Source organism: Carassius auratus, chromosome 34 (assembly GCF_003368295.1).
Source record: "Carassius auratus strain Wakin chromosome 34, ASM336829v1, whole genome shotgun sequence".
In the NCBI taxonomy this organism is placed as follows: Eukaryota; Metazoa; Chordata; class Actinopteri; order Cypriniformes; family Cyprinidae; genus Carassius; species Carassius auratus.
In genome coordinates, this window is record NC_039276.1 from 20,386,712 (window position 1) to 20,413,984 (window position 27,273).

Sequence of the window (27,273 nt, forward strand, 5' to 3'; positions counted from 1 at the left end):
AAACGCATGTATGAGAGGCATACCGTAATAAGGAATAACTAACTCTAGAGGAGACTTCCCCATCTGCCGTTCATCCATTATAATCAGCTTACCGATATCTAGAGGACACCGGACCTCTCGGTAATGACGGAAATTAGCCTTCGGTGGGTGAAAACGTAATAAAAACCACGGAACGGAGGCAGTACGTACCAGCGGTTCGGTGTCCACATCATCTCTTGGCGCAGAAGAAACCCGACGCTGGGAATAACGCGGAGCTGTCACGTTAGTCGCGGTTAAAGGTTTTACATCCCGCTCGGTCCCCAAAGATAAATCACAGATACATCGGAGGAGAATGTCACGGCTAGGTGAAGAAAGTGAGGAAAAGTGCTGTGCACGGCTGGATTTGAAGGCAGTTTATACGGATGCTGCAGTAACGGTGAGCGGAGGACTGCGGTAAAGACCGGACCGGATCTCATCCCGAGACACTGGACGCTGGTGAGACGCAAAACCAGGAGCCTGGAGTCGTTTATGTATTTAGTGCTGTCAAACCATTAAACCTAATTAATCGCAACCAATATATATTTTATTATTATTTTTTTATTTATTTATTTATTTATTTTTACATGAGGTGCTGGTCATAATTAGAATATCATGAAAAAGTTAATTTATTTCACTAATTCCATTCAAAAAGTGAAACTTGTATATTATATTTATTCATTACACACAGATTGATATATTTCAAATGTTTAATTCTCTTAATTTTGATGATTATAACTGACAACTAAGGAAAATCCCAAATTCAGTATCTCAGAAAATTTGAATATTGTGAAAAGGATCAATATTGAAGACACCTGGTGCCGCACTCTAATCAGTTAATTAACTCAAAACACCTGCAAAGGCCTTTAAATGGTCTCTCAGTCTAGTTCTGGAGGCTACACAATCATGGGGAAGACTGCTGACTTGACAGTTGTCCAAAAGACGACCACTGACACCTTGCACATGGAGGGCAAGACACAAAAGGTCATTGCAAAAAAGGCTGACTGTTCACAGAGCTCTGTGTCCAAGCACATTAATAGAGAGACGAAGGGAAGGAAAAGATGTGGTAGAAAAAAAGTGTACAAGCGATAGGGATAACCTCACCCAAGAGAGGATTGTGAAACAAAACCCATTCAAAAATATGGGGGAGATTCACAAAGAGTGGGCTGCAGTTGGAGTCAGTGCTTCAAGAACCACTACACACAGACGTATGCAAGACATGGGTTTCAGCTTCGCATTCCTTGTGTCAAGCCACTCTTAAACAGACAGCGTCAGAAGTGTCTCGCTTCAAAAAGGACTGGACTGCTGCTGAGTGGTGCAAAGTTATGTTCTCTGATGAAAGTACATTTTCCATTTCCTTTGGAAATCAGGGTCCCAGAGTCTGGATGAAGAGAGGAGAGGCACACAATCCACGTTGCTTGAGGTCCAGTGTAAAGTTTCCACATTCAGTGATGGTTTGGGATGCCATGTCTTCTGCTGGTGTTGGTCCACTGTGTTTTTGTTTACTGTCAACACCTGAGCAGAGCCACAGACTGATCATGGAGTCGATCAGTTTCACTTTTTGAATGAAAACAACTTTTGATGATATTCTAATTATATGAACAGCACATGTATAAGTTTACGTGTGCAAGTCACATCCCTTCTAATGGTCACTTTTTATAAAAAAGTATAAAACTTTTTTTTTTTTTTTACCCATGTTGAGTAACAATTATCTTAAAAATATTTTAATTAGTTAACAAAGCTTATTAAATGTATTACATTACATAAAAAAAAGAGTAAATTCATTTAATAAGTCTTAAGACCCGTGCATAAATAAAATAAATATCTGTGTCTTGAACTGAATGTTATATGATATGTGCATACTGTACATAAGGTACCATGTGACATGTTTAAAAATAAGATATTTTAAAAACAATATTTGAAAAAATATGATTTTATAAAAATTGTGTGTATTAAGAATGAATTATGAAAAATGGTGTTAAAAGTTTTCATTGAAAACATTCTTATAAAAAATGTGCATATGTATGCAATGTTTAATATACATAGCATCTATTATAATCTAATTTTATTAATAACTTTGATTTCTAAATTAATCTCATTATTTCATTTTAATGCAATATTTAGTAATAACTATACGAGACAAAAAAAAAAAAAATACAGCACATTTGATCAGATTATGATTATTTTTTTTTATTATTACCCGACAGCTAATTACTGAAACTTTAATCAAGCCATCAGAATGCCTCCACCTGCTGGACAGAGAAGAGCACTGCGAGACGATGCATTTACCAAATAACAAAACTAAAGTCCCACTGCACATTTCCCACTGACATGAATCACATTATGAAATACAACTGGTTGACTTACGAGCCCTGTACTTTTACCCTGTATAAGATATTGCACCATTCTCTCAGTTCAAACGTTGACAGAGCACCAGCAATTAACTATTAATAAGATATAAACAAGACATTTAAAACAGCTTAATTTGTCAAATTCTTTTTATTTGCATACACATCAGGAACATACAGAGGTCATGCATGAACTCTTCTGAAGCTTTGTCACCTCTGTTAAATCGGAAAGTTCACTCAAACAAGAAATGGTTCAGTCATCATATACTCAACCTTATGTCAAAAGCTGTATGACAATGTGTAACAAAAAAAAACAAACAAACATACAATTTGTCAAAATTAAATGCGATGAAAACTGTGAGTGTTTAATGTGCCTCAATTGCTGGCAGTTGGCTACAGCAGACAAGAACAAAAAAAAGTAAAAAGTAAAAACACTTTCTTTGCAATTAAAGACCTTAAAACAGCAGTCAGTGTCCGTCGTTATGAGGTCGTGTCCTGTCATGTCGGGGTCATGCGTCATGTCATCTAAACCTCTGTAAAAACAAACATAACACAGGTCCAAAATCTGGAAAATAGAGTCATTTTAGGACTTAACTTCTTAAATTAAAGACTGAATGAAACCGAAGGTCCGCAAAGACTTCACTACAGTATTGTATCATATTTAAGAGTAAGGGTGCTTTGCCAAAACATAAAAAAAAGTTACAAAAAAATTAATCCATTGTCCACTGGCAATAGTATAAGGAATAAATAACACTTTAAAACATCAAAACACAGTTATTTTAAATTGTGATGATAATTCTCACTAATAATACTGTTTTTACCGTATTATTGATTAAACAAGTGTATCTAGGTAGTAGATTGTTTCTCCAGGTAGTATATAAGCGTTCAGTTCAGTTGTCAAAGGTACATTATGTCTTAAAGGGGATATATGATGCTTTTTTAAAGATCATTATTTTGTGTATTATGTGTAACAAAACATGTTGACATGCTTCAATGTTCAAAAAACACATTATTTTTCAAATACTGTACATTATTATAGGTCCTCTATGCCCCGCCTCTCTCAAACACGTTGTTCTCTACAAAGTCCCTCCTTCTGATAAGCACAGTCTGCTCTGATTGGCCAACTGACCTAGTGCATTGTGATTGGCCGAACACCGCAAGCACTCGTCAGAAATGTAACCCCCCTTTCTATAATCACGAGCTTCATCTTTCAAAATAAATAAAGATATTTCAAAACATCAATAATATACTTAGTTTTACCATCAGTTCAAGCCTGAAAAGGAAACAGAGTGGTGTGACAGACACAGTGATGAAGCTCGTATGTGTTTGTAGTTCACAAGCCACGGACGGTTAAGACAGCTGACTCCACTTTGTGACCCTGTCTCTCTCTCTCTCTCGCTCTCTCACTCACACACACACACACTTCTAGATTCAGAAGCACCAGATTGTCATAAAGTCAGAATGACCTCCTCTCCTAGGTTCAGGAAATGGTCGTCAATAAAACACAGTGCTGTTCTGTTGTAAGTAATCTTAAACATCCCTAAATACATCTATTTTGGAAATAAAATAAAGTGCTTTTGCTTTCTCCTGGATACACACACATCTCCCTGACATGCTGCTTCAACACTAACTGTGTTACTGAAACTACGCCTTCTTTCTTTGCGTGAACATTTGGGCGGCATTATGCAAATTTTCCACATAGTGATGTAGACATGTGAGGGGCGTGTTTGAATGAGCCGTTTTAGAGGGGCGAGACAGAGTCTTAACTTTGATAAAGATTATCTCTTTGGATTTGAGACTTGAGTCTTTGCAACTTTACAGATCTTTATGCACCAAGAGCTTGTAACACTCCAAAGAGAAAGAAAATTTGAAATCCCATCATATGCCCCCTTTAAGACATTAAATTATTCTGAAGCAAATTCACTCTCAACAACAACATTATTAGAAAGAGCATAACAAATTCTGTCATCATTTTCATCTTGTTGTTCCTGTACTCGTAACAGAATGTTGTGGTGGATTCATCAATATGTGAAGAGTTCGTCTGTCTTACTTACTGAGCTGACTTACCTGTGTCTGTGGTGAGGTCAGAGGTCAGTACGTTCTCTGGCGTTTGTGAGATTCCTCTTTCGGTGGGTCTGCCAGCAAGACCTTCATCTTGACGCCGTTAATCACTTTACCGTGCAGCAGTGCTATGGCATTGTAAGCAGGTTTCCAGTCTGCATACCTCGCATATCCCACATTCCGGCCCGGGACCAAGTAAAAGTCTATCAGGGAACCGAAACGACTGCATGGAGAGTGCACACGCGCACACACACACACACACACACACACACACACACTGTTCAATACCTCCGAAACCGCTCGTGAACACAAATGAATTGTTTTCAGTTGGTTCAAGGAAATAAATCAAATTTACCAAATCTAACTAAGGAAGGCTTGTGATACATACATACATACTATAATTTCAAACAACTGGTCAACAGTTTGGTATATTTATCATCTTTTATGTTATGGATTAAAGTCTCTTAAACTCACCAAGGCTGCCTTTATTTAATACCACAGTAAGACTGTGATATTATCAAGATCTTAAACAGTTTTCTATGTTATATATATTTTAAAATGGAACTTATTCCAGTGATGGCAAAGCTGAATTTTAAGCAGGCATTACTCCAGTCTTCAGTGTTACAGAAATCATTCCAAATCACTTTCAATGTTGAAAACAGATTTTGGTGCATATTTTGGTGGAAACTGTGATATACTACCTTTCAATAGATTAAGGGAAGTAAGATTAGAAAGAAAGAAAGAAAGAAAGAAATAATGAAAGAAAGAAAAAGAAAGATTGTGCAAGGTCACATTATTTTCAAACATGATACCATTTATAATGTTACAAAAGATTTCCAAAACAAATAAATTATGTTCTTTTGAACTTTGTATTCATCCAATAATCCTGAAAATGGAGTAATGATGCTGAAAATACAGCTTTGCATCACAGGAATAAATTACATTTTAAAATGTATTATATAAATTATATTCAAATAGAAAACTGTTCTATAGCTATAATATTTCACAAACAGTTTTCACAATAGTGTTTTACTTATTTTATTTATGTGCAGCTTTGGTGGACATAAGAGACATTAACATAAAAAAAAAAAAACTATTCAGACAAACATTTCACTGTGTGTATGACTATATATATACTTATATGTACACACGCTCATGTCATGTCGAATCCACACTTAAGGAAATTATATACATTCACTACATTCATTCATTCATGAAGACACACACACACACACACACACACACACACCAGAAGACGTCCTCCAGCACATCCATAGGCAGAGGCGAGGGGTTGAAGATGACGAAAAGCCTCTCCCTCACTACGCTGTCAGACGCCGCCATCTTCTTCAGAGGAGGCAGAGGTACATCTGTCTGCACACGTGCTTTCGGAGCTACAGCCGGTGCTGTGTAGCCCTACAGGAACACAAAGAACACTGGTCAATAACCGGTTTGAGGACTTCTGATCTCCAGCAACATCATGTTCTCATCATGTTTCTCAGGCCAATGTTAAAGGAGGATGCTCTTTAACAACAAATAAAATCAACCCAGAAGGAAAAGCAACCTGCAGGAAACAGAGTCATCACTGTCCCAGGGTTTAGTGGATCAACACGTAGTGTCCATTATACTGATTCATGATATAGTGGAGGAGCTGGAATGAGACACGGTGCATGATCTGATTCTTGATATAGCAAGTCGTTCACAGGCAGAATCGGGTTTTTCTAGAAAACATTCTACTGGACAAAACCCCCACAGAAATAACCATATTAATAGCTAAAATATGTAAACAAATTGATCCATGGAAGAAGAGAGCAATGAGGATATTCTGAAATTATGACCATTTTCATTTTTGGGTGACTCTAAATCACTAAATCTCTTTGTAATATAATGATTTGTATAATGAAAAGGATTGTTTAGCAATAAGCAGCAAACTGTACACAATCACTTAAAAGTTTGGGGTCGGTTAGAATTGTTTTGTTTTTTTTAAGAATTATTTTATGCTCACTAAGACTGCATTTATTTGAACAAAAATGCAGTTTGCATGGTAATATTGTGAAATATTATTACAATTTAAAGTTACTGTTTTCTATTTGAATATATTTTTAAATATAATTTATTTGTGATCAAAGCTGTATTTCCAGCATCATTACTCAGTCTTCAGTGTCACATGATCCTTCAGAAATCATAATAATAATCTGATTTGCTGCGCAAGAAACATTCCTGAACATTATCAGTGCTGTAAACACAATATTTCTCTGAAAACTGTGTTTTTTATATATCTTAAAATGCTATTAATTCCTGTGATGGCTAAAGATCCTTTTCTTAACTTTATGTCTTCACTTAAAAAAAAAAAAAAAAAAAAAAGTACAGACCCCAAACTTTTGCAATGTAGTGTATGTTTGGCATATATTATATAATATGAGCTATGACTGATTATCATGTAACAAGAATAGTATGTGCAAAACCTGTAGTGTGATAACTATGGCTTCTAAAAGAATAGTTGACCCAAAAAATGAAAATATTTCTTTGTTCCAGAACTGTACAACTTTCTGTCTTTCAATGGAGCACAAGATTAGGATTTCCACACAAATGACTGATTTAGAGGCTTAATCTTAAGAAACTGATTACGCACCGCGCTAGTCTTCATTAGCTCTGCAGCAGAAGGGCCGTTCCACACCATAGACATCACCTGAGCGGCCACGAGCTGCATCGCCATCTTCCCCACGGCACTGAACACAGACAACACAACACACAAAACCTGCAGCTTCAGATTTAATACGGTGCATCTACATCAGTCTCTAATGAGATAATAGTCTGAAAGAGTGTTTAACCTGAAGGCATCATTTCTGTCATCATTCACTAACCCTGAAGTTGTTCCAAGCCTGTATGAGATTCTCTCATCCGCTGAACATAAAATAAGATATTTTGAAAAAACAATTGACAGTACCCATTCACTTTCAATAGCATGGATGGAAAAATAATACTATGGAAGTCAATGGTTTCTTCAAAATATCTTCTTTTATGTTCAGCAGATGAAAGAAACTCATACAGGCTCGGAACGACTTGAAGCTAAGTAAATGATGACAGAATTTTCATTTTTGGATGAACTATCTCTTTAACAATAGTGAATTTATCAGGCTAGGTTAAAACATGTGAATGCTAACCGAGGATCTGTGGAATCCAAATGAAGCAGCGTGTATGTACTTTGAGTTGAATGTGAAGGTGACTCTACCTCGTCCTGTCCTCTCCATCGTCTATGTAGGTTACAGAGAGATGGTTACCAGGCGGATACTCAAACCCATTCAGCTTCTCTTTAGCATAAACCGCTGAGCCCAGGTTATTATAGCGCACCAGCACCTGACCTGTAGAGCACACATGTGTGTTTAATAATCAAAGCATGGATCGAGTCGCTCTAAAGAGGGTATGCATGACGTCACTGTGCTGCCTGAAAACAAGAGAAAAGTGTGAAAACTGGAGTAAAAGGAGAAGTAAAATACCTTCTTAAGCCCTGAGTTGTGTTTGAGTCATTTTGACAAGAAGGCATCTTCCTTTTTCTCAAAAATGCTAGTTAATGTAATCACACTGAAAAAAAAAAAAGCTATTGAATTTGCTTCCAAGTGGTATAACAAATTCCTCCAAAAAATTTGATTTTTTTTTTTTTGGTCCCTGGTCAAAAATTTCCATCTTATGAAAAAATGCTGACAGATGTCTCGTTACGCTATATCTTTACCAAATATTGTATTCAATGTACTATCAGCTAAAATTACCAGGCTTTTAAAAATTGCTTGTAAATCTCCCATTATGCTAAATTATCATCAAATCTTTTTTATTGTTTTTTCAGTCAGCACAGGTTTTGTATTAATTTTGAGAACGAATTAATTTTAGGACTCATTGATCAAGCTTATGAAACTCAGTTTTTGATTGAATATTGCCAACAAAAAAAAATAAAATAAACAACATTTTATTTTTTTCACTCAAAGGGCGACTCTTTGACAGCAACAACCAATCAGCTCCAAAAAGAAATACAAAACAAACCCCCAAAAAAATCTTTAAAATCCAAGATTTGGTGACAATATTACATTTAATTTACAAGAAATTTGTCAAAATGTAGGGGACACCAAAAGGTAAAGGGTTTTCGGCACAGCACAAGGGTTAAAACATATAAGTCCGAGGAATTAAATAAAAAGATTTACTGGCCAAAGCTAAATCTTTTGCCAAAGGGTCTGCTGAGAACTGCTTAGAAAGTCCATTCGTTGAATCAGAAACATTCTTTATTCCTTATTGTTTTTATCAATATAATGCATCCCTTGCTGAGTAAAAGTATTAATTTGTTTTAAACAAAACCGACCCCAAAATGTTTAATGTTAGTGTATAATCCACATGTCGTATGGACGTCTTATATGATATTTCATGGTGAATTAACTATGATAAAATAGTTTTTTTCTGGGAAAATTACCATTTGAAACAGTTTAGTAAGTTTGTGCATATAGAAAACATCCCAAAGGCATAAATAACCTTTGCTGAAGCCGTGTTGATCTCTCTGCATCTCACAGAAATCAATCCCCGGGATCAGGTCGAACAGACTGCAGATCTGCTCCTTCGTGACGGCGGCCCGTGAGGACACCAGCAGGCACTGCGTGATGACCTCCGAGCTCCACGCGTCCCCCGTGGAGTAGCTGCTGGACTCGTGTGCTGCACCAAACCATAAAACCATCAAACTGAACCCTCAGGCATCCAAAAACAAATCAAAACAAGGGAGGAAACCAAACGGCAAGTGACTAGATGCTCACCAAACGTGTAAGAGCTGGAGCCTGGATCGCTTCCAGAGTGCTCCGCTCTGGGGTTGCTGAAATAGTCGTTGTCCATTGACGCATTTTTGGTTCTGGGCTCCGCTAAAATAGCCCTGAAAGCTGCAAGAGACGGACAACTTACAAATGCATCTGAAAACAAAGAGAAATCATAAAGTAGGGAAATGGCAGACTTACTTTTGTCACAGTTTTCTATGGCTTTGGCGGCTTGAGAAGGTTTGTGGAATCTCACGTAAGCCAGACCTTTGCTTTCACCGGTGGTCTTATTCCTGATGATAATAGCGTACTCTATATCTCCATACACCTGTGGAAGACACCGCAAAGAGAGAGAGAGAGAGGAAAACCCTTCACAAAAATAATCAAAGGAAAAGACTAAATAATTAAATTATGTTTTGCTTAACCCATGCATTATTTCATGACAATTAATCAAACTGCCTCTCCAATGACTAACTACCAAAACTGGTGCTAAAAACACATGTGTTCGACTTTTTGCAAAATATAAAATCTCCCATTATTTAGTTTTGATTTTGGGAACAATAATCTTCCTCAGTGAAGGATTTGTGGAAAGTTCACATTTTCTCTTCTAAATGAGCCATATTATTTATATCACAAATTATTATTGTACTATTATTAATAAATCGTTATGCTAATACATTTTCTCATTTAATTTCCTTTTAATTTGGGGGTAAAATATGCATTGTTTTAGGCATACGCCCAATTTTCCATCAGAAAAAGCCTTAAGTGTGCCAGAACCAAATTGTTTACTTATATAAGTCCGGCGACTTAAGTCTGGTTTTGTGGTCCAGAGTCACATATGATGTTTCCCCCCAATACTTTAACAGTAATACAATATATGGCTTATAATGTTATATTTGTAGCGATAGCCCCCAAAAAAAAAAAAAAAAACACTGTATGGGTCACATTTATTGATATTTCTTTTATGCTAAAAATCATTAGGATATTAAGTAAAGATCATGATCCATGAAGATATTTAGTAAATTTCCTACTGTAAATATATGAAAACTTAATTTTTGATTAGTAATATGCGGTGCTAAGAATTCATTTGGACAAATTTAAAGGCAGTTTTCCTCAATATTTTGAGTTTTCTGCACCCTTCGATTCCAGATTTTCAAATAGTTGTATCTCAGACAAATATTATCTGATCCTAACAAACCATACATAAATGGAAAGCTGATTTATTCAGCTTTCAGATGATGAACAGATGACTAACAGATGACACTTATCAATGGTTTTGTGGTCCAGGGTCACATATTTTGGTCCTAGAAATACATTTTCACATACACCGTTACATAATGTATTTCCTTTTCATTTTTGGGGAAACATTTGACGTTTGTGTTCCAACAGAAATACCTTAAATGTGTCTTTTAAGTCCTCCTCGGAGAAGGATTTGGGGATCATGACAAAGATCCTGGTGAGCTCCTCGTCCTCCACATCTCGGTGGTTGCCAGAAGATCTGGACTGAGCGATGAAGACCTGGACGAGCAGCAGACGCTTACACGGAGAGCTGAGGAGAGTGTAACGTTACCTGTGAATGATTGGGGTGTGCAGTCAAATACCTTGATGGGTTTGGTGCCCTCGGCCAGGCACCGGCCGTGCATCTCCTCCATCGCAGTGCAGGCTTGCGACGATTTGGCGAACTTCACATACGACACTCCTTTCGACTCTTTTGTCTGCTTGTCCCTCACCACCCGTATGTCCTGGATCTCCCCGAAAGCTGAGAAATGTTCCCGTATGACCTCTTCTGTTATGGATTTACTTGTAACGAGAAACAGCCGACTGTTTGCTGGCTCGTCCAGGTATGAAGAGGCTCGGTTAGATTCGTCCATAGTAACAGTAATAGACCCAATGTAACGTTATATTACTAATGTATAAGGATTTTGGGCAGCAAGCAACTGTGTGTGAAAACTGACGTTTTGACAAGTTGTCCGGGTATAATGTGTGCGGACACGGTCAAAATAATATTATTTGGATATCTAAACAACTCACGTGAACGACACAGCAGCCGAATTCAGCCCGCATTTCACATAGACAGTAAAAGAATGCTAACGCAAGTGAAGTTCTACTAAAAGATGGCGGCACGCGGACGACTTCAACTACCGGTCGACTTCCTTCCCGCCTGGCATTTCATAATAAAAGTCTTCTTCTTCCTCATCGGTTTCGGCACCACTGTCAGGTGCATTATCGCCAACTACTGTAATGGAGTGTGTGAACCAGAGTTTACCCTTTCATAATGTGAGAGAAAAAAACAATACTAACCCCTCTAAATTCTCTTAATCGGCTCAGTTCTCTTAAGATAAAAAAATAAACTCTCTAATCCATAAGTAAATAAATTTTTAAGCGTTTATGTTATCCATCCTTGTTTTATAATAAAAGTCACAACAAATAAATAGAGTTGTTTTAAAACCGTCTTGGAGACATTCCTACAATTCAAATCATATACTGCATCCTGTTTAAATCTTATTGTAAAATTGTAACTAAATTTCATTCCAGGACATCAAGACAGCTTAATGTACAATGACAAAGCTTCAAAGCTTTCTCTGGTTTAAATTTACTGCTGCAATACACAAAATAGATACCCGTGTTTTAGTCTGTACAAAGGAGATGCCTGTGTTTTTCCTGGAGTGTAGAGAAAGGAGGGGGAAAAGTGGGGACAATCCTGAGATTTAAAATAGTCACGCTGGGAGATCGTGTGAGTCATCAAGCTAAGGGGAACATCAGTGTAAATCTGTCCATTTAACTGATGCCATTATCACTTTATGCATTATACGGCCACTTTATGCAAGGATTGTCTTTCTACAGTGCACGTCTGTTTCTGGACTATCTTGAGATAAGGATTGTCTTTGTTCTGTGTTTATAAAATTTTAATTTATGCTGAAGACAGTCAAAGTATCACGGCACATCTGGTGCTGCTGGAGTTAATGTTATCACTGTCTTATTGTTTCGCAGGCCTTTCACAGGTTTTGTAAATCACTCTCTTCCTCCTGATTGGACTAAGTTTACTATTGCTTTAGGGCTCTCTTGGGGAGATAAGCGGAGCAGGACGAAAACTGAGACAACTGGACGCCTGAACTGGCCATGGATCAGTTTTATGGCTCACAAATGGTTAGGAGGGTCAATCTTTATGTCTCTGAAATGAAGAGCTTCCACAGCTCATGTAGTGATTCCAGGGTTATTCGTGTCTGTTCACTGAGGTCTCACAAAGACAAACTTTATTAATACAAAAAAAAAAAAAAAAACAGTGGTACACTCACTGATATATAATATAGAATATTATATATATATAGATCAGTGGGTACACTATCAGGCCCGGTGCTTCTTAAACTAGTGAGGGTGCTTGTAATGTTCATCAGCTGGGAAAAAAAAATCATTCTGAAAGTGATTCCATCTATATTTTTTCTCTGTGCCTTTATCATTATAGCTACAGTTTATTGTGGTTTTAGAAATATTAAGAATGATTCGTTCTTAAAACTATATCCTTATCGTTATCTTAATAGTTATCGTGCTTGGTGTGATGGTAGTATGATGGTAGGGATAGCTGGCTTGTGTGGGTTAGACGTTAGCACCTGGATACATCCGTGCTTAGACGTTAGCCTAGCATACCTCAAAAAAAAAAAAAAAAAAAACTTAAAATGGACGCCTCAAGTTTATTAAGCATGAAGACATTTTATTGAGTTTAAAAAGAAAAACATCATCAGTTGTTGGTTCATTTTGGATGTCAGTAAAATCATCCATTTAGTGAAAACATTTATGTAAAGGTTTGCAAATAAAGAGATTATGGAATATGTCCAATTCCAAACTTGTTAAGAGTCTGAATCCAAATGTTCCCAAGTCTTGAGTACTGCATCACTACCAAATATTAGAGTTTATATCAGTTTGCATCATCCAAACAGAGTAAAAAAAATAAATCATAATATTAAAAATTAAATATTTATTTTAACAAAACAGCTATGCCTAAAATTTAACAAGCAACTCTTTGCCATAAAACTCTAAATGTGTCTGAGAAATGTAGGAATGAAAGAACTAAAAAGCACATGATTTCATTACTTGGTCCAGATGAAGCTGGTTGGTGTTGGGTTACAATCCACTGAACAAAGATATTCTTGAGTCTCTGTTGGATTGTCAGGAGATATCTCCACCAATTCTGGAGGATCTAAGAGTTGAAAAATATAAAAGTAATACTTACTATAAACATAGCTCATGTGGTTGTGAAATCTAGTGATGCTTCAGTTACAGGAGGGAAACTAAGCTGATCAAGTTACACTTCTGGCCACCATTTTTTAGGACAGGAAAAATTTAACCATCTTCTTTTAGAGGCAAGAAAATGATTTTGCATTTTAGCTCCATGAGCCAACAGATTCCAGATACAGAGGCACAGCACAATTTACAGTCAGTAGTCTGCCAATAGTCACGCAGCCTTTAAGAATAGCCGATGTATTCTTTGTTTCATTATTCATATTCATGTCATGTCAATAAATGTGAAATTGCAGAAAACGTAATAGTTTTTTTCCAACTCATGGCCATGGCCAACTCATCTATGGAACGGCACAACTGCACCTCAGACAGCATGAGTTCGATTCTCAGCTAAAAGTACATTTCCTGTTCCCTTCTCACCTGTCCAGTCGTTTCTCCTACTGTCCTGAGCATTAAAGTTGAAAAACCCCAATGTAATCAAGAAAAAAGAAAGAGTAACCTGAAAGAGATTACAGCAAAAAAAGAAAAAAGAAAAAAAAAAGATCTCCAATGTTTCTCAGAGTTCATCCTCATTTTGGACTCCTTTCTCTCAGATATTTCCCATTGAGCAAAACATTTTTCCTCTGGATAACCACCAATTACTATGGGTTTACATATATGATGACGTCTAATTAAAAGTGTTTCATATTACTTTTGTAAACTGTACTTTGACTTGAGTAAGGAACTTGAGACATTTTTCCATCACTGCTCAATACGTAGACCAGAAAAAAACCACAGGACGGCACAGCTGAAGACCAAACCACAAAGAAGCCAACTGTCATCAGCGGATCCTACAAAACACAGAATAAGAGAGGAGAGCCGTCAGGTTACATCTTCCATGATGACAAGAATAAAGGCCAGTTCATTCCCAGGACCATAACTAAGTAATGGTAAAGTTTTAAAACTCATTCTTATTCTATAAAAATAGTGAACTTCACATGACAACTGCAATGATAATAACATGGGGGAAAATATAATTGTAATAAGAATGATTTTTTCCCCAGCTAATAAACAATGAAAAAACCAATCAGAATCTACTTGAATTTATAAACCTTGAGGATTTTAAACAGCAGATGAAATAACTTTCGCATGCGCTTATAATAAACAGAATGTTATTGTCTGTTGGTGTGGATTGCTAATATCATTGTCGTTAAAGTAATATTTATAGCTATTATTCTCTCTGTGAACAGGCCTTAATCTTTACATTTTGTATTACAAATTTTACTTTACTTTATAATGGTTTGCCAATTCCCATCTATCGGATTGTACACATTTTCTGTAATGCATCAAAACATGATATACATTTTTTTGTTTGTTTTTGTTGATGCCAATTATAATGTAAAGTAGCTGCAAAAAAAAAAAAAAGAAAGAAAGAAAAGAAACACCTCTTCTACAGACATTTACCCATTATAAACTCTGCATATAAAAATTGTACACAATTTTAAAATATAAAGATTTTAAACACCTCACCAGGCTTATGTACGTAGAGGACACCTGAAGCACTTCCATAGTGGTTTGATGCCGTACAGATGTATACACAATTAAAATCAGAGGATGATTTTGGGACAAAAAGCTTGTTGCTGTCAGAATGTAGAATACTTCCATTTACTCTGTTGATGAAGACACATTTGGGAGACTAGTGAATGTGATGTGATATATACATGAACACATGTGATAGTGGGAAAGGGTTCAAGCAAAACACAATTATCTAGAAACTTTGAAACTTAAAACAGCACTTAACATTCTTTTGTGTAGCATTCTTACAAGACACATGAAGTAGAAATAGCCAAATATCAGAGTTGTAAACAAGTCAAATCAAATCAAAGAAACATAGGCTACGTTCACACTGCGAGCCTTAGTGCTCAATTACAATTTTTTTTTTTTTTGTATAGCAATTCACAATCTTGTTTTAAATGTGGCCAATGTCAAATTTCCAGTGTGAACAGATCATGGTTGTGAATTGACCAGCATGTGCAAAAATAAAAACCAAAAAACAATATGAACAGGGTTGCCAGGTTTCCAAAACAAAATCCCCTAATTGCTTTAAGTCAAAAATGTGTCACTGTAATATTTACTGACACATCACTGCATTTCCACTGACTACCTTTCACAACTGTCTTGATAACTTTGGCTATGTTAAATCTTTGGACTTCCATGAGAGTGACTAATGTTGATCTAGAGAGATGTAATAGTCACATGGCTTCCGATATAAATGTTTAGACTGGGGTCACATTGCAAAACATCTGACCTGAAATGAAATTTAGTATCACATATGGAAGGGGGACAAATCAGAAAGAAAAAAACAGATTCCATGTGCTGATTCAGGCTTGTGCTGTTCACACTAGGTGCGGTTACATGGACACGTTTTGCTTCCATCGGAATGAATTCATTCTGATCGACGAATCCGAAGTAGTGTTTACATGAACCCTGAATAAAGTGATCGCGTTGATATGCGCCTTTACGTGTCACAAGCTTCTGATCGGATTTACTCATTTGGCATGCGCACAGTGCATGAATATACAGAGTTTATCGCTGCTGTCGCATACTGTTTTAAAAAAGCATACGTGATATTTATCTACTTCGGGTCCTAATTAGGCGAGGAACCAACACATGAATTGTTGTGCTGCTTAACGTTACTTAAAAAAGGGTGTAAAAGTACCCCTTCCCCCACCCAAAACTATAAAATAGTTTTTTTTTATTCATCAGCATGCATCATTTTAGACAATTATCCAAGAATTTCGATACAAACAGTAAACAATTAGGCCTACTAGATACATTTTATGTCGGCAAGCAATTGTTTGAAAAAATTATATTACAAAGATTGTGACAGACAAATGATGATAGGCCTATGCACTACACTTGCCATTTGTTCTTGTAGATTGCATTTTGTATCTCAACTGAAATTCCTACTGTTAGTGGAACAATATGATGTCAAGCAGAGACTACATTATACTGTCGACGTAAAGACGTAAAGACCTAAAGTGATGTGTCGATGATGAGATAAATGTATGAGCGCATAATAACTCAGCCCTCAGGCCCAGATTGTTAATATCACGAAACGGGAAAAATTATGTTTTAGTGACAGTTTACATATTACTATCATGAATATTTATGAGGTGCTGCTGAGGAAAGCGCCAGTTGCAAGTTGATGCAGTTTATATGAACTCTGTCTACAATATATCGTTAGATTATAAAAATATTCTTCACACTAAAAAAAAAAAAAAAATGTTTCTTTTAAGAACTATTCACTTTTTTTGTTACTAAAGGCCTGCCCAAGGAACTCCCTCACTTCTATTTATGTGAGAAAATTAAGTTTCGAGGGTTTTGTTCATGCTTTCGGACAGTTCCGGAACTCATTTTGTCCACTAGAGGTCGATCGAGCTGCAAATTTAGGGAAATATTGAATTAGTGATATAGTCGTGTGTGTGTGTGTGTGTGTGTGTGTGTGTGTGTGTGTGTATATATATATATATATATATATATATATATATATATATATATATATATATAAACTTTGGCTATGTTAAATCTTTGAAGTGACTCCCACGAGAGTGACGAATGTTGATCTAGAGAGATGTAATAGTGGAATGTGGACTTGTGCACATCTAACAAATAAATAAGGGCTTATTTAACTAATTAGAGAAGTTGTATTTAAGAAAATACATGCAAACAATAATCACGAAAGTTTTGAAACGTCATTAAGACTGCATTTCCCAGCGCCTTCCGAAGAGGATGAAGGCAGGACCGCGTCATCGTGACGTCAGTGATGCACCTGCGAGGCGCTCTGTCGCATCATCTCACTGGCGCTGCTTTAGAATGAACGGAAGCGCACGGAACCGCCGCGACGCAGAATTCTTCAACAGAATGAACGCTGAACGCACGAGGACCGCGTCCGCGCTTCTCGCGGAGGATCTGTTGTTTTAAGTTCGAGATTGATTCGTTGAGTCCTACTCACATAAATGACCGTGCAACACGCGCGTCTCTCTCATTTTATTTACAGATGACCGTGGCGGCAGCAATGGCAGGGGCAAATATGGTATTTTCCGAAGTTGAAAGTTTTCTAGACGAGCACCCGGAATTATTAGAGGACTATCTGAACAGAAAAGGCAAGGCAAGAGTAGTGGAAAAGTGGCTGAAGAACCATCACGCGAATAAAACTCCGGCGAACTCCAGCGCGGAGGCGGAGAAAGCGGCGAACGCTTGCAGCAAAGACAGCTGGGCGAGCAGAAGCGACGGGCTGCAGAGACGAGCCTCGCAGAAAGAGCTGAGGAAAACCTTCGCCAGGTCTAAAGCCATCAACGCCAACAGGACTTACGACGAGCACGTGAACTCCAGAGCGCAGGAGCCGCTCACCAGCATGAGGAGGCGCGCGCTGCTGCGGAAAGCCAGCTCTCTGCCGCCGACCACCGCACACATCCTCTCCGCGCTGCTGGAGTCCCGGGTCAACATCCCCCAGTACCCCTCCACAGCCGTGGACTACAAGTTCTACCTGAAGGAGCACAACGAGAGGGAGTTCTTCCTGGAGCTCGTCAAAGACATCTCAAACGACCTGGACTTGACTAGTCTGAGTTACAAGATCCTGGTGTTTGTGTGCATCATGGTGGATGCTGACCGCTGCTCCCTGTTCCTGGTGGAGGGACCGTCCAATAAAAAGACTCTGGTGTCCAAGTTCTTTGACGTTCACGCTGGAACCACAGTGTTGCCCTCTCTCAGTAACTCAGATGAGGTGCAGGTGCCCTGGGGAAAGGGCATCATTGGATATGTGGCTGAACATGGGGAAACTGTCAACATTCCCGATGCATATCAGGTGAAAGCAGGGATACAGTGTTTCTTGTCCAAAACAAAATCACACGACTAATTTGGAACCAGAGTTGTAATGGGATCAAAGTAACAGTCAAATAAGATCCTTCTGGATGAAATGAAATTCACATTCTTTTCAGTTCATTTTTATTATTTTTTTTTATAGGATTCTTTTGAATTCCTGCAGCCCTTGTGGTTTAGGAAAACGTAGAATTTGGACTATAGGATCCATGGTGAGGTCATTCACAGAATACATATTTTTTACATATGGAACATTAATTATCTAGACAGGCACGTCTTTTATTTGTTATTGATGGTGAAACTCAACATTCCTGATGCATATACTTAAGGATCGGTTCCAAATAATTATCTAAATTCCTTTGGGATGAGGGTAACCCTAAGTTATTTTTTTAAATATTCTTTTTTATTAATTACATTTTCCCATATGCATAATAAATGATCAGATAGACAGGAAAGTATTGTACTTTTATTGGTGGTGAAACTCAGGGCCTATCAAGTGTAGCAGGTATAACATATGAAACAAAGACATTGCTGACCGAAGTTTTGTGATAGTTTGGAACAGATGTAAAGGGAGTTAAGTTGATATTGAATGCAAGGTCACCTACATCACATTTCCCCATAAGTATAAAGACTTGTCACACACACAACAGAGTATTTTATTGTGACCATGAGTGACGTTTTTGGTTCGATTATTCCCTGAGATCCATAAGTCCACAGTGAAATAATGAGTTGTGTGAGAGTATCTGAATATTGATTACTGAATCGATCAGCTCAGATAAACTCCATCCTCTCCGTTCTACAGTTATAGTCCTGATGCTGTGGTGATGATGATAATGTTGATGCCAGCTCGCAGTTCTCTAATTAGTCTGTCAATCAGCGTTTGCATTTTCATTTAGCAAGCAGAGCAGATCATTAAAACTGCATTATTTATACCAGTAAACTCAGCATTTCAGAGACCATTCAAACGCGAGATGGAAACATGGGCTTGAACAATGCAAACGTGGCTCAGCATGAACATTAAATAGCTACATAGATGATGTACTTCAAAATATAAGTAAAAACTGAATTTATTTTATTTTTGAAGAAATAAATGCAGCCTTGGTGAGAATAAGAAAATCTTAAAAATCGTAATCTTTGGGTAGTGCGTTGATAAAGCAGTGCAGACCAGAAATATTCCTCTCCAGGCAGGGTGAGTGGTATGTTTCTGTCACTTTCTGTATATTTTTGCAGAGCAGTGACACACTTCATCTCTAATTAGTTTGGCTTCTCCTAACAGTTATTATAAGTGCTCCCTTTCAGCCGAGAGTGACTGTCTCTTGTCCTCTTTTGTAGGACCATCGTTTCAGTGATGAGATTGATAAACTCACCGGATATAAAACCCAGTCTCTGCTGTGCATGCCCATCCACAACAGTGATGGAGAGGTCATCGGGGTCGCACAGGCCATCAACAAGAGTCCCAATGGAGCACTTTTCACTGAAGATGATGAAAAGGTACCGCACGCACACGCTCTGGAACAACGGTTTACTCACTGAACTTTATTTTAATACATAATATGTTTAATATTCTGGTTCTATGATGCTTCTGTAAACACTTTACTTGAATGATTTCACGTGAGACATGGAAACAAGTGGTGAGTTTCTGGGATTTTAAAGTGATATAGCAGGTCATATCAACAGCAAAGCATTTCTACATAACGATGTTGATTTTTAGAAGGTAGCTGTCTGAGATGGTGAACAGGAACGTTGATTTGTCTAACATTAGCAACACGTTATTAGCTGTTTGATAACATGGTCAAGCCAAAGGCTAATGATATCAATCACCATTACGTGTCTGACGTTGTAGAGAATGACGCATTAATTGCATGACCATTCTGATGCATGGACTTGTAGACAGCCCTCTAAATTGTTCTTCCTCTTTTTTTGGTGGGGAATCATTTTCTGATTCCAACATGGATGGCTGAATTGATCCAATATTGCCATGTGTCATTGTTTAGCGATTATTACTTTAGAGTGAAAGTACTGAAGGACAGCTAGTCTGAATGAATGGAGGCGGTGACTAGTTTGCATATACATCCGCATTTGCTAAACGAGGTAAGTGTAGAGTTAAACTCGAGCCATTTTAAGACATGAAGAAATTATTTACATGGGCGACCAGGTTTAAATATGTATGATTATCAACGAGGAATTTATGGGATAAAATTAGTGACGGGACTTTAATATTCATTCTAATTCCATGAAAACAGCCACAGCTATAACACCAATGACACAGAAGAACAATATTGTTGGAGTCTCTTTCAGAATGATTTTGCTCAGTTGAAGAATAAAAACACTGAGAGAATTAAGTCAACTTTAAAGGCGCAATATGTAATTTTTCTCCTTTAAAAATAGCAGAAATCACTATATCTATGTTATATATATTTTTTAGTTGTGTACTTACATCATCCCGACAGTTTCCACGAACTTTCAAATCCGGAGAAAATTACAGTTTAATTCGAAGACACGGCACGTTTCTTTATTTCCGTTTTGTCGCCCGTCTATGACGTCATATAAACTTTATCCCCTCTAGTTTATCTAACTTCCTGTGGAATCGCCAAATACAAAGGTGAACAGAAACAAAGACGAGACGCAGAAGAAAAAGTAGTAGCCTTTATCGAGACTATTATATTTATATATTGTTTATATTCGTATTTAAACCTCAATCAATAACTTAGTTATGGATCATGATTATGCTTTGCCTGCACGTTCTGTGAAGTGCAAACGCACGGGTGAAATTAATGACCCGAGATGGTTTTGGGACAAGAGAAGCTACAAGACACGGGTAAATATTGGAGTTGCATTTCCAAGATAGGGAGAGCTTCGTGACAAGCTGAAACTACAGAGAGATGCCGAACTCGCTTGCATTCTGATAAACGGGTATGCATCCATTCAGCTAACTGTATCTATCCGTATATTTTGTGAAACGATGATGTCTTGTGTAAAACGCAAACGGACTAGCTCTCATGTAAATCTACATTTGTTCTATATCTAGCTGAATAAAGTAGCTTCAAATGCAGTTCTCTAACTTGTTCGATATCATAGTATAACGTAATTATAATTATTAACGAAAGGCGGCCGTGTTTTTTAGCATATATTACTACTAGCTAGATGGAATATTGATTTGATAGGGGTCTCATAATTCATATAGATGGTTTCATCGGGCGCACGGTCGTGTATATCGGTCTGGCTGCGGTGCCTTCTACAAACGCAGTTAAAGTCAAGGTGATGAGTAGACTGAAGTTGGGCTCAGGTGGGTTTCCCATACATTTATTTATTTTTTGACACTCGCCACAATTTTAAAACTGATCTTTTTTCAAAAAGACTTCATTGAGTAACATTGCGTACCGCACGTTTAATAATAATAATAATAATAATTCCTTACATTTATATTTAAATATCAAAACGAGGCACAGGTGTTTTTATATCGCTGTATTTCTGAAGGAAGACTTGCATGTTATATGCCTGATAAAGCAGCGTATGAGCGTACCAGATCTGCTTCGTTTACAGCTGTTACTGGGGAAACCTCTATTTCTGCCGCTTTATGTCTGTGCTTTAAAACATCTCCTGTTGGCAAATAATGAATTTGCATTTTCATTAAGTCCGCCTGATCCACGCAGCAAACATTTTGTTTGTTATCAAAAAATATCTACTCTAGAGGGACTTTGCTGTTGTTATTGATTCTATTTGGAAGTCTACCGGAAGTTAAGTTATGTCCACAAAAGCGCTCATGCGCAGTAACGTTTGTTTATGTTGTTGCCGTTGAAACCGTCTATATCTCTCAGTTCGAAAAGACGTAATTGTCAAAATACTAAGTTAGAATGAGTGAGGAATGATAGGGAATGATAGGGAGCGACATGGCGCGTGTTCCAAAGAACAACAACTCCCATGAGCCTTACGCTCTTTCCCGACGTCATCAAAGTACGTCTTATGTTATTATTTTGATTGAGTGACCCCTGGTGGCCAAAAATTACATACTACACGTTTAAAGAGTCCAAACATTTAAAGCGGCAGACGAAATCAACTGTACTGTATGGACAAAGGTATTGGGACACACCTCGTAATTCTTGAATTCAGATGTGTCAATTAAACCCATTGCCACAGGTGTATAAAATCAAGCATGTGGCTGTGCAGTAAGCATTTACAAATATTTGTGACAAAAAAGGCAAAAAAGTAAAAAAAAAAAAAATTTTTGAGGTTTCCATAAAAATGAAATCATTAAGCCCTCATCTAGCGATCCCAATGGTCCAAATAATAATTTTAGATCTTTAATTACCTTTATTTGTATGTTTTCTGAGACGAGTACCTCCTTTCCACTCGTTCCTCTGCTGATGGTCATCCAAAGCGCGCGCATAAAAGCCTGATGAAAATACACAGAATTACAGTATTTAAGTATTCACACAAACATAATGTGTTAGTCTTAAGTTGGAGAACTGTTGGGGAAAAACATCCGATGTGTAACATTATATTAGATCTGTGCATTGCAGTAGGTAATGTTAGTCTAACAATAAAAGAAAAGAGGGAATCACTCGCTGCTCTTGATTGAACTGCTTTTGTAGTTTTAATAAACAGACTTTTTACATTTATTAATTTTTTTTTTTTTACTTGAATGCATTTGTGTACAGTACAGACCAAAAGTTTGGACACACCTTCTCATTCAAAGAGTTTTCTTTATTTTCATGACTATGAAAATTGTAGATTCACACTGAAGGCATCAAAACTATGAATTAACACGTGGAATAATATACATAACAGAAAAGTATGAAACATCTGAAAATATGTCATATTGTAGGTTCTTCATTTGTTTTGATTACTGCTTTGCACACTCTTGGCATTCTCTTGATGAGCTTCAAGAGGTAGTCTCCTGAAATGGTCTTCCAACAGTCTTGAAGGAGTTCCCCGAGAGATGCTTAGCACTTGTTGGCCCTTTTGCCTTCTGTCTGCGGTCCAGCTCACCCCTAAACCATCTGGATTGGGTTCAGGTCCGGTGACTGTGGAGGCCAGGTCATCTGGAGCAGCACCCCATCACTCTCCTTCTTGGTCAAATAGCCCTTGATGCCTTCAGTGTGACTCTACAATCTTCATAGTCATGAAAATAAAGAAAACTCTTTGAATGGGAAGGTGTGTCCAAACTTTTGGCCTGTACTGTATATGTAAAATAAAAAAAGGTGATGTATTATTATTATTATTTTTTTCTTATATTCCTTTTTTTTATCTGTTATTATTCATAAAGACAAAGATAAAATAAAAATAGCTGTATTGTGATTATTAACATAGTAATTACTTTTAAAATAAGAAATGGAGGAAAAGATGCAACGTTGCTCTGTGATTTTGCTTAGGAACCTTCTGAAAACTTTCGATTTTTAACAAGTACATCATTATGAAAGTCTTTTAATGGAGAATGTGAACATAAAAAAAACTAACCCTAACCCGTTTTTGAAAATGTGCTCATTGTGACTCATTTTGCCAGGACTGGTCACATTTGTGGCGGGGGTCGTTCTGAAGAGTTCAGTGTATTCAAGCATGGTTCTTTCATAGGATGCCAATAAATGAGTCTGTGAAATTTCATCCCTGCTAGATATTACACAGTCAACTGTAAGTGGTTTTATTAGAAATGGGAAGCACTTGGGAACAGCAGAGACTGATCATGTAAAGTCAGAGCGGGTCACTGATTGCTGAGGCACATGATGTGTTAAAGTCACCAATGCTCTGCTGATTCCAGAACTGAAGAGCTCCAGACTTCCACTGGTGTTAATATGAGCTCAAAAACTGTGTGGAAGGAGCTTAACGGATGAGCAGCTGCATGCAAGCCTCACATCACCAAATACAATGGCACACGTCAGATGGAGTGCTATAGCAGCCTGCACTGGACTCTGGAGCAGTGGAAACCTGTTCTGTGGAGCGACGAATCACACTTCTGTGTTTGTCAGTCTGATGAGCGATTCTGGGTTTGACAGATGCCAGGAGAACATTCCCTGTGTGACTGCAACTGGGTGGAGGACGGATAATAGCATGGGGCTGTTTGCCCTTTATGTGGTGCCTTACCTTAGCTTATAATAAACAGAATGATATTGGTGTAGACACTAATACAGATACTGTTATAGTAATCATTCTTGGTGTGAATGGGCTTTAACATGGTACACACACACACACTCACAGAAAGCACTTTTTTTTTCTTTATTCATAAATATATCAACATTTGGTTTTATTAGGATATGTCTGGCAGAATGAGTTACTGTTACTACTACTGTAATTCCAAAAATAACAAAAACACACCACAAAAGTGTCATTAAAATAGTCTTTATGATTGTGTGCTGGCATGGATCACATAGACTACTTTTATGATGCTTTTACAGACATTTTTGGGGATTTGTTTTTTGAGAGTTTGGCAGTATAATCAGCATTATACATAAAATCTCATTTTGTGTTTCACAGAAGAAAGAATATTATATGTGGTTGGGATCATCCAGATAATAAGACAAATAGAGTGTCCAGAAATGTATCCTAGCTGAATTATTATTATTATTTGTATTATTGATTACAGTGTTTGACATCAATGAGGGACAAGCTGTGAGCTTTTATATGGTTAGAAAAAATTCCCAGGTAAAAGTACAAAAACAAAAGGCTCATGAAAATAAACTCCAGGGAGCAAATATTGTCACTTAATAAATATTTTATTACATTTTATTAATTCAATACTGAGATATTGGCATAACATGATGCTCATTTTTGTCCACATTTATTAAAAATGACTTCAATACACCTTCTATTATAAGCAAGTTGTTTTTAGTTTCTTAATGATTGTTGATATTTTTGGGGTGCATGAAGTCAAAAATAATAAACAAAAAAAACTCCCTATACTTATTCAGATAAAAAAAAACTATCTTTGCTTCATCTTGGGCACTCTTATTTGTTATTGCTCCATTAACACATAATTCTGTCTCAGAGCAGAGAAATCTAATAAGGTGTAGAGAGTGAAATTTAGTTGAGTGTATTCAGTTGAGAAGATTGCAGTGATATCTCGTACTTAAAACTGAGGTCAGAAACTGTCTGCTTATGTAATGGTGCTGTCACTGGATCACTGTGAGTGGGTAGTGTTCATGGCTGTCTGTGGAAAGCTGAATCGTTAGCGTTAGTTGTACTTGTCATCATTTGTTCTGGGTTCAGGTAGTGTGGTCAACCATGCTATGCTATCATGAAAAAGAAATAAAGTGTCTCATTAATGTTGACCTTCAGTAACAATGAAGTCTTTATAAACACAGAAGCAGTTCTCATATGGCAGAGTCATTAATCAGCAGCTGCTGCTGAAATCCCAGAGCCGCGCTGCTCTGTTTACAGGAGCTCAAGTGACACAGGTAATACTCCGTTTTTCACAGGGGATGTGCGGCACGTGTGAAACGTGTGAATGTACAGATTTAAAGGACAAAGTCATTGGAACTTTTTTTTTTACTGCTTTACAAAAAAGTTTCTTTGGAGTTGTATCATGGTAGAAATACTTTTGGAGTTCCATGTGCAGTATCATAACACATGAATATGTAATCATATGAGCGTTATCATGAAACACAGTAGTTGTGAAAGCATTATTAGTGGTGCTTGCTAATGCAATCATTACTATTTATCCCCGTTCACACCAACATTCCCACTCTTTATCAGTTCGCACTTCAATTTCTGTATAGTGGCATTTGTGAATCTTGTGATCAAGTTGCAGTGGTTAATAGCTCAGTGGAGCCTTGTGAAAAAGATATTGTATCAAATCTTAAGTATTTTTTTAAACTGTACTTGCAGATACTATTATATTAATGAAATAAAAGGCCACTTAAGTGTACTTAGAGAGACACATTTAATGAGTGTTTATTAACCCACTAAAGTATACTTTTAAAAAAGGGCACATTGTAATATTGCCAAACTAAACGTTTTACTTCTGTTGAATCACTGACTAACATACAAAAGCCCATATAAAGACTAGATTATAATTTCAACTAATAATATTCAGTTTTACATTTAGGGCCCTATTTTAACGATCTAAATGCAAAGTGTAAAGTGCATGGCACAGGTGCACACAGGGCGTGTCCAAATCCACTTTTGCTATTTTAACGACAGAAAAATGGTTGGCGCGCCCAGGCGCATGGTCTGAATGGGTTTTCCCTATTTTCTTAATGAGTAATTGGTGTTTTTTGGGCGTAATGTGCAATAAACCAATCAGAGTCTCATCTTCCATTCCGTTTAAGAGCCAGTTGTGCTCGTGCCATTACAGATTTGCTATTTACATGGCGGAATTTGGCAAGCGCAAAGACAGAACGCGTCTCCGAGATGAAACAGATAGCCTAATTCTGATACATGTGATGACTATCCATGTAGGCATTTATATACATTTTATATATATATATATATATATATATATATATATATATATATATATATGTGTACATACACTTACACTTCAACCATATTTCATATCGAATTATGAAATTAATGGTTGAAAAAAAGCACTAATTGCATTTAATTTGAATTTAAACTAATACTTTTTAATTTAATTGCAAAGTCTCTGAAAACATTACATTCAACTTACACTCAAGTATATTATTTTAGTAATAATAAATAATGTTTAATAATAATAATAAAAACTCCTTTTAAAAGTCATATAAAAACACCAGACTGAAATAGACACTTGGAGGTGGACTCTTTTGATTTGGATCAGCTTCCTACTATAGAAGCCACCTAGAACACCTTAGCAACCACATAGCAACACCTTGGCAACTACCTAGAACACTGTAGCACCACGTCAATGAGTTTAGAAAATTTGACCATTTTGCATGTATATGAATCCTTATATTTTCTGAGGTTTTGTTGAGCTATTGAAGTACATATCCAGACCTCAAGATGCATAATTAACTGTGAATGTGAATATGAGCCTAGTTCTTTCTTATTTTTTATTTATT

The 27,273-nt window shown here is 37.0% G+C and overlaps 3 protein-coding genes across 11 annotated transcripts in view; 1 reads left to right on the forward strand and 2 right to left on the reverse strand.

Annotated features, from left to right (window-relative positions):
• The window catches only part of LOC113053492 (oxysterol-binding protein-related protein 6-like), a 57,943-nt gene extending 57,447 nt beyond the window's left edge, over positions 1–496 (reverse strand). For 2 of the 7 annotated variants that reach the window (XM_026218578.1, XM_026218575.1), the window contains exon 1: positions 190–496. The gene's annotated coding sequence lies outside the window, so the exon portion shown is untranslated. The remainder of the gene's footprint in view (positions 1–189) is intronic. The other 5 variants (XM_026218580.1, XM_026218579.1, XM_026218582.1 and 2 more) reach the window with 3 other exon arrangements.
• Positions 497–2,495: 1,999 nt separating this feature from the next.
• Positions 2,496–11,350, reverse strand: LOC113053494 (RNA-binding protein 45-like). Of its 2 annotated transcripts, none has more exons than XM_026218585.1 (10): positions 10,807–11,350; positions 10,601–10,723; positions 9,407–9,533; positions 9,212–9,331; positions 8,937–9,113; positions 7,654–7,783; positions 7,054–7,150; positions 5,674–5,837; positions 4,431–4,647; positions 2,496–2,928 (listed from the first exon to the last, which is right to left on the reverse strand). In XM_026218585.1, exons 1-9 carry the CDS (start codon positions 11,074–11,076, stop codon positions 4,455–4,457), a joined length of 1,401 nt encoding a protein of 466 aa, XP_026074370.1. In that variant the 5' UTR covers positions 11,077–11,350; the 3' UTR covers positions 2,496–2,928; positions 4,431–4,454. The 2 variants fall into 2 exon arrangements, with proteins under 2 accessions (XP_026074370.1, XP_026074369.1); XM_026218584.1 differs by having other exon boundaries at positions 2,496–2,896; positions 10,807–11,349.
• A 5,862-nt stretch (positions 11,351–17,212) lies between these two features.
• The window catches only part of LOC113053496 (dual 3',5'-cyclic-AMP and -GMP phosphodiesterase 11A), an 87,679-nt gene continuing 77,618 nt past the window's right edge, over positions 17,213–27,273 (forward strand). The window contains exons 1-2 of one of the 2 annotated variants that reach the window (XM_026218586.1): positions 17,213–18,287; positions 19,634–19,792. In XM_026218586.1, the coding sequence (XP_026074371.1) occupies positions 17,481–18,287; positions 19,634–19,792 (966 nt within the window). In that variant the 5' untranslated portion in view covers positions 17,213–17,480. Of the gene's footprint in view, positions 18,288–18,450; positions 18,514–19,633; positions 19,793–27,273 lie in introns of those variants that run through there. The other variant, XM_026218587.1, reaches the window with a different exon arrangement.